This window comes from Dermacentor andersoni, chromosome 1, assembly GCF_023375885.2.
Source record: "Dermacentor andersoni chromosome 1, qqDerAnde1_hic_scaffold, whole genome shotgun sequence".
Taxonomy (NCBI): Eukaryota; Metazoa; Arthropoda; class Arachnida; order Ixodida; family Ixodidae; genus Dermacentor; species Dermacentor andersoni.
Genome location: NC_092814.1, coordinates 236329485 through 236346231, shown reverse-complemented (window position 1 = coordinate 236346231; position 16747 = coordinate 236329485). Strand labels below are relative to the sequence as shown.

Here is a 16747-nt window from a genome sequence, read left to right as displayed (position 1 = left end):
CTCCTCGCCGACTTGCAGATGACAGCCGACTTTGTACGCCCCGTGTCGTTGCAGGAAGGGTCGCGACTGCGGCCGGACGTGCGTCCGAGCCGGAGCGCGACCGCGTCGCCCGTACCCCAAATGCCGCTCCTGCTGCCCGGATACCGATCGGTGTCGCCCAGGCGCCCGGGACTGCACAAGGACCACACGCACTCCGCGAGCTCGGACTCGGGCCTGGGCAAGAGCGTCAGCTCTAGCCCTCCCCCCAGTCCGCACAACCACGACTAGCGCCATGTCTCCTTGGGCTGCGCCACACATCCCTGCGTTCGAGACTCCTTGATCGCCGGGGCCCGGGCGACAGGCACGTCGGTGAAGCCGCCTATTCGTCCTTCCTTTCGGCGAGACACTCGACGTTTTCCGTTGACCTTACGCGCTTAACAAGACGCGTGCTCACTTGTACACGACGCGGAGCGCCGAGCGGGGCCCGCTTTGACTGCTCCCCAACACGCCTCGTTTGCGCCCGCGCGAGAGGGTATGTGCTCGAAGGCATTGGAAAAAGCTTGCTAGTACACTTTTGGCCTCGTTTCACTTCGCTGATATATTGTGTAAGATCCTGTTCTCGTTTTCGTTGTGTGCAACCTGACGTTGTCTTCACTGTGCGGCACACTCGCACTCTAAAATATATATATATATATATATATATATATATATATATATATATATATATATATATATATATTCTTTTTCCTCAACATCTGTCGAACTGTAAGCAAACACAGTAGATGTCCGGTCACATGCTTTCATCGCTCAAACAAAAGTCGTAGTGGTGCCGTCCTTTCCTACGTTCGCCCTCTTGATATTTGTCACGGTATTTCACATCCGCATGCTCGCATACGAGCCGCTGTCTGTACTTTCAACTTTCGGCGACGTTCTGCGTACGTCACGCTGTGGCCTGTCAAGACGTCAAGGATTGCATAGGTTTTGTTGTTGTGGTTATTGTTTAATTATGCCTTATAAGCATCTGGCGGCAGCTGCTCGAATGGCTGGTACACGAGCAGCCGCACCGGTTTGGGGAGCAGTTCACGTGAGTGCTCTTGGCGCTTCGCTGGTCGGACGTCCGTGAGAGGCGTCCGGCAAAGCAGCGTTTCGAACTGCTTTCCTGTTTGAAACTGTTTGTTTGTCTCGTGCTTATAACCCATGTAAGTACGTATACACAGTGTAAACGGTGTAGTAAGCCTCCTACGAGATTAGCTGCAGAATTAATCTTTCACACATTTGTTGGTTCCAGACGGAACATTTAAGATGGCCTCCAAAAATGTGACCATGGGAAACTGATGTTCCGGAAACCCAAAATGTTTCCAAAGGAAAAAAGAATGAAGGGAGCTTGGGTTTGAACCGATGGCCGTATTTTCTGGCAAAACTACAGGCACAAGTGGTTGCGTCATGCTTAATAAGAACTTGTCAAAAAATGTCAGAAAAAAAAACGAATAACTAAATGTCCTCTAATATTGCCAATTCCTTAGCCAGACTACGTCTGCTATCTGAAAAAATATGCGTTGCTCTTGTGGACTTCCAAGTTGTACTGATGAAACTGACATCAACATCTGTTCGCGCTTCTTATGCCAGCAGGTAACTTCTCTGAAACTAAAGATGAGTAACTTGTGCTGCATTGCTCGCCACATATCCGCATAATGGATCTGAAGGAGTAACAGAGAGTGGGCGGGCAAGTTGAGTTTAATGGTCAACTCGGGCGATCGTTCGTTTTCCACTGAAAGCAACACGTTAACCGTTTACCAAGGGATGCAGGAGCTGTGATGGGTGTCGTATCCCCCCACCTTCTTCTTACCTTATTTGTTGAATATGTACCAGCGTACACAGAATCTTCCCTTGCTTGTGAGCCTCCGTTGTTGTGTGACGTGCGCTTACACCGTTACTTTCCTGCCTGCCGGCGCTGTCGCTGTTTTCCGCGCCAATGTTGCTGCTAGCTACCTTTGTTGCTCGATGTTAGAAGAAATGACGGGAATTTGTTGGATTTCTGCTAGTCTGACTAACCTGTCATTGTGCGACGTCTCGTAACACACTTGTTCTTTTTCTTTTTTTTGATTACGCTGGCAGGCAATTTAAGTGTATCATTTCTTTCAAGAAGCTCACTTCCACCTAACCACTGTGTTTTTTCGCAGTGTTATTGCGGGAGTGGTACTCTAACCGCTTAAACAGAGGTACCGCGGGAGTATACACTGCCTTGTATGTATTGTATAAGGTTGAATGGATCTGCTTAGATTTTACATTTATTCTTAAGATCCAGACCTGAAAGTGTGCTTCCCATTCCTTTTCTTTCCCTCAATTTTCTTTTTCATACTGCCTGTCGTTTTCTCTCGTAAGGAGTAAGGGAAGCGAATTATTGCTGCGCGACAGCAAAGAAGCAAAAAAAAATGTGGGAAAGTCGGTCGACATCACGGTGTATTTTTGGCTTGTTCTTCTGCAACATCCAAGTCTTGCTCATCCCCAAAGCGCTATGAGGTGTCCGTGTAAGCTAGCTTCACTCTAGGGCTGCCCAGTAAAGTGGTGGCACAAGACGCCAAGTATATCGGGCTTCGTTTCATTACCGCATTGGGGGCCCCATGCTGTCGAGGGGGCAACGCAAGCGGCTGACCGGGAAATAGCGGCACGCAACATGGCATTCTTGTCGTCTGTGCTACACGCCTGTGTGCGACGAAACCAAAGACAAAAAAACAAACAAGTACACAACACCTGCTCATACCCGTCATGAGTTCATCCAGTGTATAAGCCTTACCTTTTCCATAACATACGTCATAACCCATCAGCAATTAGCCCAAGATGCTAAAGAAACCTCTCCGGGTGTGTGATGTGCGACACGACTGCCTTTCCTTCTGGCTTGATGCCACTCGCTGTATCGACCAACAGTTTGTCACGTCATTTCTTTCATGCTCTAAGAAACTGTAAAGCTGTATATACACCGAGGACGTTATGGCTGTAGATTAGAAAATTAAGCTGTCCTTGTTGTTTTTAGAGCATCACAAAACACGCCAGCAATCGTTCACGAGTGGCCAGGCGTTGAATTGTTGAAGCTTGAACTTCGCGTCACACGCGTCTGCTTGTAAACTCAAACAAATAAACAAATTAAAACAGAAGTTATGCCTCGAAACAGCTCCGCCAACCGATGAGAGGTGCGTGATTACGAGCTCATTTGCGGGCATTAGAGAGGCCGATGTTATAGTTTTGGCGCTTAACGACGGGTCTTGTTCGTCTTTCGTTGCTTGTGTGATATAAACGAATGTTTGAGCCACTGTGGTAAGCGTCGGTGTTTACGTGAGCTCTATAACCGTAGCTCTAACTGCAGTTTCAAAACACGAAAAAGCGCATACCTAGAGCTAACGCATCTATATCTACCGTTTCGATCTTCAATCACGTGAGTTTGCTCCTCAATAGGGAACGCTTGCAAGCCTTGCAGTGAGTGCAACAGCGCAAGACTCACTTTAACCTATACGAGCACCCACGGTGGCATCTTCAATCGAAATTTGTATGCCGAGACATCTTTTTCTCTCGTTTATAGCTTCCCGCCTAACGGGTTAAAATTTATGCACCCAGGGAGCTAAATCCCTACCGTTTCAGCCATTGCACACATTTAAAATTTTTCAAGCTGCTGTCCCTGTTCTCATTTCACGTCGCTATTTGCCTGTGAGTGTATTCCACACTAAAATCCTGTTCATGCTCAAGTGTGTAAACTTCGGCATTCGTTACGATCAGGTAGCTTAGAACTTACGTGCAGCTGTGTGAAACTGTGCGTCTGCTGTAGCGGCTCCCCCCTTCCACGAAAGAGACCCACTTCCCAAGAACCTCGAGCGTTTAGTACTCGCACGCTGAAAGACGATTGGAACAACCGACGGCGACGTGTGGGCGAGGTGCTCCGCCACCCTTTGTCCTGATCTTGCGCTTGACAGAGAAAGGGTAGAGAAGGTTAGACGGATTGCAGACGCATCCATTGCATCGTACAGCTGGCCCAACCAAGGAACATCGGAAGCATCGTGCAGCTGCTGTTGGAGACCGGGGAGAAGACAAGACAAATGCGCGCAAAGAGCGCCCGAGCTTAGCGATGCTCCGACGCAATGCGGAGTGCGAGTACAGGGCTCGACAAAACTTGTGGACTTAAGGATGAGTGTACAGTTTGTACAACGTTTTAATATATTTGTAAAACATTGCACACGTTTTTTGTACAGCGAGGACAAACCATCGCCACGGTAGCTTTCGGCTCTTTAGTGATGTAGAGCTCGCGGGCGCGTACCGTCGGCGCTACTCGCCGCGACGGGGCAGCAATCTGACGCGGCCCGGCCGCCGAGATGGCGCAGCTCCTTCATTTGTTTTCGTTTCTTTTGCCATGGGTAACGCGGAGAAAAAAAATAACATTGTGCGTACAAAGGAGTGCTTATTTATTTTTGTATGCGCGATGCATGTAAATACACTCTCGATACCGCAAATGGGCGCATATTGCGTTTTCGTTTGGATTCTGGTCAAATTTGGGAAAGGGGAGGGGAAAATGAGGAGGAGCTTTTTAAAGAGTACGATGGACAGCGAAGGTAGTGGGCGAGTATTTCGGCGCAATGGGGAAAAAATGAAGCAAGTATTTCTTAGTTGTTGTTGATGTTATTTTCTTTTCTCCCAACACCTTGTTCTTGTTGTTTCGAGTGTTCACGTTTCTGTTGCTGTCTCGAATGTGAGGTACAAGCCTTGAGAGTACAATTTTTTCGATTTATTAACTCCATCACCATCGCCCCGCAACACGTCGTTGTTGTTACCAAGCAGCCTCTCCTCAGTGTAGCCACTAGATGTAACGCGTACACAGGGTGTTCTTTGGTTGCACGAAAACCTCAATAAGCTTGTGCTTTCCATTCGCACATGTATATCAACGGCAAGCGCTTTCTGTTTTACGTGATCATTCCCTGATAAGGTTAGGAGACGTAGTAAGACGTCTGAGTGAATTTGTTTTAAAAGCTAAAGTGCAACCAAAACAAAGGTCTGTATGTATATAGAAGATGTGTGTATATCATATACTCGCCACACTATGGGAGCGTCTATTAGCTCTTGTCTTTCCTCTCCCATGTACGTGCGTCCACGGATCATCTCCAAAACTAAGAAGCATTATTTTGCTGTCATGGATGAAAAACGTTTTGTGCTATATTATAAAAACCTGTGTGTAATATCAGCAATATAAGTGGATTTTCGCGGAACTCTCTGCGTTGTCTCGGGCACTAGTTCATGACTCAGTGATCATTCATCAGTGCACCTTGGTGTTTAACTGACTTGTCTTTAGTTCTGCGTGTTCGTGTTTCACGTTCTTCTCTTCAGTCACTGGCAACGTCTAAGAACAGCAAGAAAGAAGGGGCATTGTTTCAAGAAAAGCAGATCTACGCCAACTCAAATGTGAGAACTCGAGAAAAGAGAACTTCGCCGTGTAAAGCCGTAAACAGTCTGTGATTACATCTTTTCTTAATGGTCAAGTTTTATTATAAGTGAGATGGGTTGACCCGCCCTTACATTTATGTAGTACAGATGTTAAGCAGTCATGGACGCAAGCTCGGCTATTGAATCACACGTTCGTATCGCTGTGGTGCGGGTAGCTTGCAAGACGTTAAGAGCACTTTTCTGATTTGCTTTTGTGGTTCGCACCACTCAGCCTTTAAGCAAGAACGCATCCATGCATATGCACTCCGCTTTGATACTGTCACCAGTAAAAAACTTCCGTTCACTCACCGACTGGCGGAGTGAAACGCTGAGAAGCGTCCAGCGGCATAGTTCCGCTCATACCTTGGAGTTAAACGCTAAAGTACGAAACGAATGCAGTGCTGTGCTCCTTGGAGGCCATACAGCTAATATATATTCTGAGTAAGAAATAAAAGCGCTCATTTAAAACACTCTAAGGGCGTCCGGCGGAACGTGTCGGGACGCTCACAAGAAGTTCCGCTGTGAACCTGGATTGCAAAACAACCGGCGCTGATGCGCGCCGGAAACAGAAACCGTTGGTGGCTCTGCGTCTAACGTGCACCTGCGTCTAGCCCACATACAGTTAGCCAGAGCATGTCTTCGTGTTCATCTCGGTTACAGATTCAGTCGCTTAGGCAACAGATAAAGCCACGCGTGCTGGGGACAAATTTTGTCATCATACCAAGTGACATTGCTTCGGGGTACAGGCTCGCCAACGTCAGTGATCAGCCACCCTGTTAATATTCTGATTTAAATGATGATCCAATGATCATCATGTTTAATGCGGAACTAGGAGTCTCAGAGAACGAGGAAAAGCAATGTTGCAAGTACACAGGCGTTCCAGATCAAAACTGATACGAAAGCAAATCCGTGTGGCTTTGCAAATGCTGCAACCTGATTTAGTACTGTGCGGCATCGGAACGCTTGCGCATGTGCGTTCTTCCTATATGCAGAAAAGTAACGGTTCTTGGCCGGTACGTAAGCAAAAAAGGAAAGGAAAAGCTGTTCTTAGAACGGCGTTATGATCACTTTACTCTAAGTTTTGCAGCGGTTGATCATCACTTAATTCAAGGGACGATTATCAAGTAAAAATCTAAATACTATTAAAAACGAAAGTGTATTAACTTTGTTTTAATGTCATCTACATCGCACTGAGTCTTGATGGCAAGGGTAAAACCTGCTAAATATGAAACTTCTCCTTCTACTATAGGAAGCTGATTACCGCAGTTCAACTCATTTTCCTTTGGGCATTGTTCAAATGACCTGAATGCTATTTGAAACGAAGCCAAGAATTGGCCTACGGTAGTGACAGAAATGTGCGAGTGGCTGCTTCTAGCGGTTTTGCTTCAGATATGACGTTGACCATGTTCAGACTATATCGTTCTGAGCATTTGTGTATTATCAAAAATGTGCACCTTCCCCAGCTTTGTCACCTTTGTATGGTATATGTACATATTATCTGTGTTTTCATGATCTTTATGTTCATGTTGATTTGTTAGTGTTTCAAGAATAAATTAATAAAAGCTATGTTTTGCACAATACCTACTGCACTTTCGCTTGCTCTCGCTTGCCACCCAGCTTTCAGCCACGCCTTCACGGCGGGTGTGTCTTTGTCAACAAGTGCTTGTGTTGAACCTGTGTGGCAACACTGTAGAAGCACTGCAGCTCGGCTTCACACTATACTCTCAGGGGTAGTGCAATGATGATGTTATATTTCATTGACGGAGGACTTGGGTAGGCGGGAAATAAAGTTAATTCAGCTTTTAGACTTCGACATAAGCACTTTGGGAATGGATTGTTAGAAGCCGGCAAGCAGGGAAGAAAGTAAGTATCGCTCCTAGCTCCCACGAAAAGGCGCTCACACTCGCTCACAGCAATCTAGCGTGGATTTTAGCGGCGCCCATGCGCGAGCAATCTTGTTGAAAGGCCCATACAATTCAAATAAACGGTTAGTATCCTGTCCAATGTTGGTAAGATTGATAGATACACTTTGTGAATACGCAGGCTCCAATCTATCAAAAAGCGCTACTTGAAAGCTCAACTTGTATCTCATCACCACTGCAGTTCTTTCCCTTTGGGACCCTCGTATGTATATTTGTGATGTTGTAACTACTTTTTGGAACCAATAAATCTGAATCTGAATAGGCACTGAGAATGGCTTTACAGATGAAGATGCCGCAAGCTCTTAGGACTTTTCTGTTCAGCTGCCGACAGACAGAAAGTCACACTTGAAACCAATTCGTAAGTTCATCAGAAATGTAATGTAATACTCGAGACGCCCTCTTAGATGTGTGTACTTTTTAACCGTTTTGTAGACGGCACTGGTACGTATGGATGCAATGGTAGATAGATCAGTTGTTTCATGGGTCGATACCGGTATCTAGCAGCTTCATTTGAACTCTTGTTAGCAAAATCATCGTGTCATGACTACTTCAAATGTTTTAGTAGAGTTCATGCTGCGCGACATAAGGACCACATACGTACTTCGTTAAATTATGAATACTGGCATCGGCAGGTAAGTTCCTCCAGAAATGGTCGAGTTAAATATCTAGCCAGGAATGGCCGCACAAAATCCTTTATCCGTACGACTTATGCCCCCCACTTTTGTGGAGAGCCGACGAGCTGAGCGACGTTGATGTGGCAGGCTGCAAAGACCCCGCGGAGTTCTTCTCGCACGAGATTGCGTTTCTCAGCATAAGATTATTCGTAGCTCTGCTAGATCAGTAGTGCAGAAGTTTGACCATAACAGGCTCTAGTTCATTTTTTTTTGTGCTTGACTGGCCAGGAGTATAGTAGCAATTCGTGCGCATTTACGTTCTGTTAAAACTACGCAGATAGTTGGTGAACCATCAGTTATAGCAGCACGGTCATCATCGTTCTTTCACAACGCATAACAGACAACTGTTCCTTTCTTTTTCGGCATCAGTAATGTCAGAGTACGCCGCTCGTCCCTGATATTCATCTGGCAACGATATAAAAAACTTGGTTGTTCCAACACTCGGTATACGCAAATAAAAGATGGAGCTTTTGAACAATGACCTTATGCGTCTCGACAGCCTACCGTTTCGGAGGACGTTATTTTAGGCCCTTGGCCAGACGCTCAATCGAGTTTCAAGGCCATCCAGGCGTTACTGAACATTTAAAGAGTACGGGCCTGGACCGCAGGCTTTGAGCATGCCAAATTGCTTGCCATATGTTTTACATCCTCTTTCTCTCGTCATCGTCACCCATCATGCGCTTCTTTCTTCTCTCTTTTTTTCCCTCTTCCCCTTTCCCCCAACGCCGAGTAGCTGGCTAGAGGAATATACCTCAGGCTGACCTCTCTGCATTTCGTGTCATTAAACTTCTCTCTCTCTCTCTCTCTCTTTGTTTCTTCTTACTCTGCGCGGAATGGGGTCAAAAGACACGAAGAATAAGAAAGATAAGACGGGCGCACTAACAACTGCTGGCTTTTTCTTTTCCCTGTTTGTGGCAGAATAAATCTGACTTACAAGAGATACAAAATGGAACAATAACCGAAATCAAATGGCAACAAAGGAAAGAACCAGAAACTGGTGAAAGTTCATGCGAGTGAACGAAAAAGAAAGGCTTCCCTCTTTCACGGAAAACTGACACAAGGTTCTTCACGCCTTTCCATCTCTAGTGCCTCTATTATCCTTCTCGTTAGCTTGTCAGGACACCCGCGCATAGGAGCGCACTTTGTTGCACAATCTAAATCCCTCCAATGTAGGCGGAGATGGCCTCTGATAACTTCTGCTGTGTTGCACTGCTACAGTATTTTGTAACGTTCCCGTTCATTCCGCCGTTGTTTCCGCCCTTCGCCGTTGGCTTGAACGCCGTATCGGGCTTCCATTGTTGCCGGGATTTGTCACTCGGCGCAATGGGTGATAACAAACGAAGACTGGAAAATCAAAGCTATTGTTGTAAAATGCTGGTGGCCTCAGGGCCTGCTGTTATAACGTCACATGAAATTTCCATTACCCTTCTGCTGCCTTTCATTACAGCACTGGGCTGACGCAAATTTTCCCCGCTACATGTGTGAGGTGCTTGGTACGAGTGTTAAAACATTTTTAACTGACATTCCACACTATTGTACGCCTACGGAGGTTCCACGCATTCTGGTTCTCTGGGACACTGCAGACCAAGGACTCAGACAGTGTAAAGGGCAAGAAAAAAATTGACTCGCCATCACGGCCCTGCGAAAGTGGATGTCCAGCGAAGGTGTTGAAAAACCACCGCTACAACTGCTGAGGGGGGTATGCAATGCTTTACTGCTTTAGAGTAAGGATAGGAACGGTAATTTAGAGTTATGGTAGTAATGGGAGTAAACGTAATTTTTACAGCACGCCGCCTCTGGTCGTATTGCCATTTCTTTTTCCCTTTGTCGCTCCTCGTATTCACGCTGTCCCTTTAGGAACCCTAACTATACGCTGCCTACGCATACCAGTGCTGCAACAAGAATTCAATCAGTTGCTAGCCTGCTTCTTTTATATACGAAAGACTAGTAACGCAACTCCCCATTCGCAAGCTGCCATCGCAGCAGCAGCTTGTGCAACAGTAATTTTTACTGGGAAACATATGCTGGGAGTGCTACGTGCTTTGCATTGTTACCAGGAGCGCCTTACCATCAAACCGAAAGTTCGCTTTCTGCTTGTCCTTTATTGAAAATAATGCTGATCTGTATGCTGTGTACATGATTCAAAAGAATGTATGCACTTTTTGCTTCACTTTGCTGAGTGCTTGCAGCCTGCTTTACCTCCGCCGCGAGTCGACCCGTTACGGCACATCCTCCAGCATCGACCTACATTTTTGCCCACGAACGACAGCACGAAAAATGCCGACTAACGAGAGGCTGACAGCTTCGCTGTAGAACATGACATTCAGTACGCCTCCGAAGTCTCCCGATAACAGCTCTACCTCAATCAGACTAAGCGACGCGAACCAGATGAAGGCAAGTTCGACATTCTGATGGTTATCAACATAGTCCAAGAAGTCATTCAGAAATGTCATCCGCCTTACAGAGCTTGGCTGTTGTCACTAATCCTGTTGAAACATTTATTATTATTTGTTTTGAATACATATACACAATTAACAAGAAAGTCAAAGCGAGGAGCAGGTTGGAAACTGCCACCGGAAGGGGCACAACGCCTATCTACTCTTCAGAAGGGAGGTGACAGCAATACAGAAATGGAAGATAGGAAGGAGGGGAGGAAAGAGGAAAGGAAGAGCAACATGACAAATCTAAAGACTAAAGTAGAACACAGTACAGATCACACACAGTAGGGCCGGTCACTGAAGGTCACGCTACTACAGAACGTTGAATAGAATAGTTTCGACGCTACAAACGTAAACCTAAGTTAGTTAACTTTAGAAAAGTAAGTAGGGCACGATGAGCCTGATCACGTTTAGACGCACAACCACTGGGGTACAAACATTCGTGGAGTGCCGTACACCGCAGACCAAGGAGATGATAGTTTCTCACTAGCGACATGCGCTGCGCACTGAAAGCGGGACACTCAAATATAAGGTGCTGAAGTGTCTCGCAGCAGCCACAAGACGTACACAATGGACTTTCCACACGTCTTTGTCTGTACAAACGTTCGTGCACGTTCACGCAGCCAACCCTAAGCTTAAGTAGTTGTGCTCTAGCACGACGAGGCAAGCCTCGACCTCAAACTCGGGATGGGATAGTTCCATTTGCGACGCACTGGTCTGGATGCTGCTTAAGTAGGTGGCGACGAATCAGCAGACGAGCGTCATCAAGCTTCCACAAAATTTCTGGGTAGTCACAGTTGTTATGAGCGCAAGTTGAAGCGAGCCAATCAGCCTCTTCATTTCCGGCGATTCCTACGTGTGATTCCATTGAGCAACGAGATATACCCCACGTGATGAAATTTTGCTCGCAGAGTCAGTAATGCATGCGCACAAGTGAACAATCAATCTCATTGCGTTGTAACCTGCTAAGGGCAGCACGGGAGTCCGTAACGATGGCAACCTTAGATGTAGTTAACTCCTCTTGCACCTATTTCAGTGCAACATCAATTGCTGCTAGTTCCGCAGTTGTTGACGATGTTGGATGAGGTATTTGAAAGATACGCCGTACTTGAGTTGAAGGGCAGAAAAAGCTGCAGAGGTGGCTTGACCGTCGCTGTATACAGATGCATCTGTGAATACTTGAAGATAATCTGGAAACTTTTCGAACATGTGAGATTGAGCCAATTGGAATATTGCCGAAGCAGGCATATCAGACTTTTTGTGCATGTCAGGGATTGTGAGGTAAATGGGGAATACGTGTTTCGTGAAGTCTTTTGGACTCGGAGGCGTATCTGAAGGAGCATCTTCAGAAATGTCAGTGATAATCATAAATAATGCCGCCATTTTTACCATACGGGACAACGGGCGGTGAATGAGACGATCAAGGAGCGATTTACCATTTGATGCCCGGTGCAGACGCTCAATATGATATAGAGCTCTCTGGTCTGCTTGCAGCTTCAGGGGTAACTGATGTGCTTCAGTGAGTAATGCAATAAATTGCGCCTCACAAGCTAATCCAAGCGTTAGTCGAAGGGCAACGCTAGATTTTTTTGTGTGGCTCGGCGACTGCGCATCTGCACAGCTCGCTAAACCTTTTGCTCTTGCAATGCAGATCATCACCTTCGCTACTCTGCATTTCCTGCTGCCTACGATAACCGCTGCTGCTACGTCAGCTTCGTCGAGGTGCGTGGTCGACTGCCAAGGAAACGAGCCAGCCAACATCCAGGTTTTCCGTACCAGCGATGCGTCATACCCGGACATCCAACAGAAGAAGTGGCGGCCGGTGGTCCTCAGTCGGGGGTGGCAATCCCCATCGTCAGCAACAGCAACGCAGTCACCAGATACATAATCTGGGGGCGGCCGTCGACAAAGCTTTGTGGGCTCGGCGACTGCGCATCTGCACAGCTCGCTAAACCTTTTGCTCTTGCAATGCAGATCATCACCTTCGCTACTGTGCATTTCCTGCTGCCTACGATAACCGCTGCTGCTACGTCAGCTTCGTCGAGGTGCGTGGTCGACTGCCAAGGAAACGAGCCAGCCAACATCCAGGTTTTCCGTACCAGCGATGCGTCATACCCGGACATCCAACATAAGTGGCGGCCGGTGGTCCTCAGTCGGGGGTGGCAATTCCCATCGTCAGCAACAGCAACGCAGTCACCAGATATAAACTGGGGGCGGCCGTCGACACAACTTTGTGGGCTCGGCGACTGCGCATCTGCACAGCTCGCTAAACCTTTTGCTCTTGCAATGCAGGTTAGTCAACCATACGCTCTCTTTGCTAAAAAATCTAGCAATTATTTCCTGATGCTGTTGCCGAGCCCGCACTGCTGTGCCGCCATTGCTGTCGAATGTGCTCATATTATTCATGCCTTGCTGATTTTGGCCGGTGATGTGGAAATAAACCCGGGTCCTAATATTCCTGAAAACCTACTAACCGAATTGCGAAAACTAACCGCCGGTCAGAAACAGCTGATCACTGAAATTCATGGTCTTAAGTCGCAACTTACTTCTACCGATAAAGCAATTACTGATCTAAGCAAACGAATGAATGATCTTGAGAGTCACTACCAGACGCTTTTGCCCATTCGAAACGAAGTGGATGCAATGCGCACCACGACTGAACAGGCTATTTTTCGCATTTCCGAGCTCGAAGCACGTATCGACGATGCCGAAAATCGCTCACGGCGGGACAACCTAATTTTTTACGGCATTCCTGACCCTTCCAGCTCGGAAACCACTGCCGACTCCGAAAGATTGATTGTGGAACTTTGCCGCGATAGGTTGCAACTAACCATCGACCCTAAAGAAATAGAACGTGCACATCGCATCGGTCGTCACTCCCCCAATCACTCTCGCCCCCTCATAGCAAAATTTACTTTCCATAAAACCAAAGTTAACATCCTTTCGAGTGGCCGAAAGCTTAAGGGCACTGACTACAGTATTAGCGAGGACTTTTCGCGATCAGTACGAAATTCCCGAAAACATCTCGTTGCTTTCGCAAAAGGTAAAAGCGTTCCGTTTTCACTCCGCTTTAAGACTTTGTTCATCGGTTCAAGAAGATACACCTTTGATGCCGCCTCGAGTAGTGTCAAAGAGTTGTCATAGCAGCTACATCACCCCAAACAGAAAAATAAATAACACCGACTTGCTCCACAGATAGCGCTTCGCTTTCTGTAATATACACGAACGTGCGCAGTTTCCTCCCAAAGCGTGAATTGGTGTCGAATATAGTTTCATCTACCGGTAGCAACATACTATTACTAACTGAGACATGGCTGAGCAGCGCCATTACTGATAGCGAAGTTCTAGCCGACCTGCCCGGTTTCTGCCTCTATCGGAACGACCGCGCAGGAACCCGTGGTGGTGGTGTGCTAGTCGCTGTTCGTGAGCAGTTGCCATGCTCGCTAATTAACGTCACATCAGATCTTGAGATGTTATGGGTCATAATGCATACCTATCCAAAAAAAAGTGCTACTTGGTATCTGTTACAGACCGCCCAGTGCTACTTCTGATTTCTGCCATCAACTTAACAACGTCATGAGCGAACTGGTAACCACCCACCGAAACGCGCAAATCCTGCTCTTCGGTGACTTTAACTTCCCACAAATAGACTAGCGTACCATACAATCATTCTCGGTATCCGGACACACAGAGGCCAAAAATTTTGTCGATTTCTGCCTTAACTTTAACCTTTCCCAGCTAGTAACTGAACCAACCCGGATTTCGCAGCAAACTGCTAACGTCCTCGATCTCGTACTAACCGACCACCCTGACAGCCTTTCATCCATTTCTTATTTACCTGAGATCAGCGATCACAAAGTCATCCATGCCACTTTTTCGTTCAATTTGTTGGCACGGGATAACTTTAAGAAAACAATCTGTCTATACGACAAAGGAAATTACGGAGCTATAACTGAAGCTGTGAATACATTCTTTCCTATATTCGAATCAACTTTTCAAAACCATTCCGTTAACAGCAATTGGACGCGCTTCAAAAACAAACTAAGTGATCTTGCACATAAATTCATTCCTAAAGTCACCTTTCGTTCTTATCAGCAAAAACCATGGTTCACAAAGGCCTTAAAACGCCTAAAAAACAAAAAAAAAAGCGTCTGTATCGCGCCGCCAAACAGAGAGGACGCCCATGCGCATGGGATAAATATTATGAAGCCGAACTGAGCTACGTCGACGCACTGCGTCACGCTAAACACTCCTTTTATCACAGTAATCTACCAAACCTATTAATCAATAACCCGAGGCAATTTTGGAGAGTTATAAACGATAGCGAAACGCGCACTATTAAGATAACTAACGAATCGAACGAAATTATTAATGATTCCGATTGCGCCGACGTGTTCAATTCGGCCTTTGCTTCTGTGTTTACTAACGAATCTAATGCGCCTCCCATTTCGTCATCGCTTAGTATAAACTCGTCAATGCCAGCCATTGCTTTCAATGCAGACGGTATTTGTGCGATCATTGACAAAATCAAGTGTTCATCATCTTCCGGCATAGACGAGATTAACCCAAAAATTTTAAAAAACACTAAGCTTATTTCTGCAGCCTATTTGTCCTTGATATTTGCCCAGTCTCTTTCTTCAGGTTCCATTCCAGATGACTGGAAAATTGGGAAGGTCGTTCCAGTTCACAAATCAGGTAACAGAAACTCGCCTCTTAACTACCGCCCCATCTCCCTAACAAGTGTCCCCTGCAAAATCATGGAACATGTCATCTACTCTCTTATCATGAATTTTCTTGACTTGAATCACTTTTTCCATCCCGCCCAGCACGGATTCCGCAAAGGTTTCTCCTGTGAAACACAGTTGGCCATTTTCCTGCACGATGTTCACACTAACCTTGACAGTAACATACAGACTGACGCAATTTTCCTGGATTTCTCTAAGGCCTTCGATAAAGTTCCTCATCAACGTCTAATATTGAAACTTACAAGACTTAATTTGCATCCTGATGTTTTGAATTGGATCATTGAATTTCTTAGCAACCGCTCCCAATCTGTCAATATAAATAATCACCTATCTAACCCTGTGCCAGTAACATCAGGCGTCTCTCAAGGATCGGTTCTTGGCCCTCTATTATTTTTAATATATATTAATGACTTACCTTCACATGTGTCCTGTAATATCCGAATGTTCGCCGATGATTGTGTCATTTATCGAACTCTACGTAACACCAGCAATCAAACAGCCCTGCAGAAAGACCTCACCAACATACTAACATGGTGTGACGATTGGTTAATGAAACTTGATGTACAAAAATGTAAAGTTATGTCTTTCACTCGTAGCAGTAATCCCCTGGTATTTCCCTACCAAATTAGAAGCATGCCTCTCGAACTAGCAGAGTCCTATAAATACCTAGGTGTCACTGTATGCAATGATCTGTCCTGGCATAAACATATTTCTAACATCATATCATCTGCTAATAAAACACTAGGTTTTTTAAAACGTAATCTCCGCCAGGCACCTCAAAACGTAAAACTGCTTGCCTACAAGTCCCTTGTTCGGGCAAAACTTGAATATGCATCTGCCATCTGGAGCCCGCACCAAACATATCTTATCACCTCACTTGAATCTGTTCAGAACCGCGCTACTAGGTTCATTCACTCACAATATTTATATGATGTCAGTATTTCCGCACTTAAAACACAATCCGGACTAACATTACTATCTAATCGCCGACGCATTGCTAGTCTTGAGCTCTATCACAAGTTCTTTTTCAGTACCCTTCATCATGCGCCATACATCGTTCCTGCGGCACGCATCTCTCACCGCACCAGTTATCCGCAGCAAGTCCTCGTTCATTCCTCGAGCAGCTAAAGACTGGAACGGCCTTCCTGCTGACATTGTTAGCATCACTTGCCTGTCTTCATTCCTACAGCGTGTGATTGATCACTTTGAATATAACTTATGAAGTGTACCAAATGTGGAACTCATGTTAAACCCACCCCTTATGTAATACCCCCTCCGGGGGTCTTTAAGGACAATAAACTGAAACTGAACTGAACTATGGTCTCGCTCCAGTTGGGCCATCATACTAGGTGGTATGTTCAACACTGGTAATGCGTACGTCATGCCTGAGCGTACAGGTGACTGGTAGACCTGGAGAGCCGTTGTTTGGTCGCAGCCAGCACCTCTAGCAGTCAAGGCAGCCACATACTTAAGAAGGGAGTGCAATTTGCGTCGTACACATTTAACGAAAGGACGCCAAGAGATGCGAT

The 16747-nt window shown here is 46.1% G+C and overlaps 2 protein-coding genes across 4 annotated transcripts in view; both read left to right on the top strand.

The window, feature by feature from the left end:
• LOC126547913 (GTPase-activating Rap/Ran-GAP domain-like protein 3) overlaps window positions 1–7019 on the top strand; it is a 587729-nt gene extending 580710 nt beyond the window's left edge. For all 3 annotated transcript variants that reach the window (XM_050195966.3, XM_050195964.3, XM_050195965.3), the window contains one exon: window positions 55–7019. In XM_050195966.3, the coding sequence (XP_050051923.1) occupies window positions 55–267 (213 nt within the window). In that variant the 3' untranslated portion in view covers window positions 268–7019. The remainder of the gene's footprint in view (window positions 1–54) is intronic.
• A 3532-nt stretch (window positions 7020–10551) lies between these two features.
• LOC126547832 (uncharacterized) lies at window positions 10552–16517 on the top strand. The gene has a single exon (XM_055063482.2). It carries the CDS (start codon window positions 12442–12444, stop codon window positions 13615–13617), a length of 1176 nt encoding a protein of 391 aa, XP_054919457.1. The 5' UTR covers window positions 10552–12441; the 3' UTR covers window positions 13618–16517.
• The last annotated feature ends 230 nt before the right edge of the window (window positions 16518–16747 follow it).

Coding starts and splice junctions, on each gene's coding strand:
- LOC126547832 (XM_055063482.2), top strand. CDS start 12,442: ATGCAGATCATCACCTTCGCTACTGTGCATTTCCTGCTGCCTACGATA.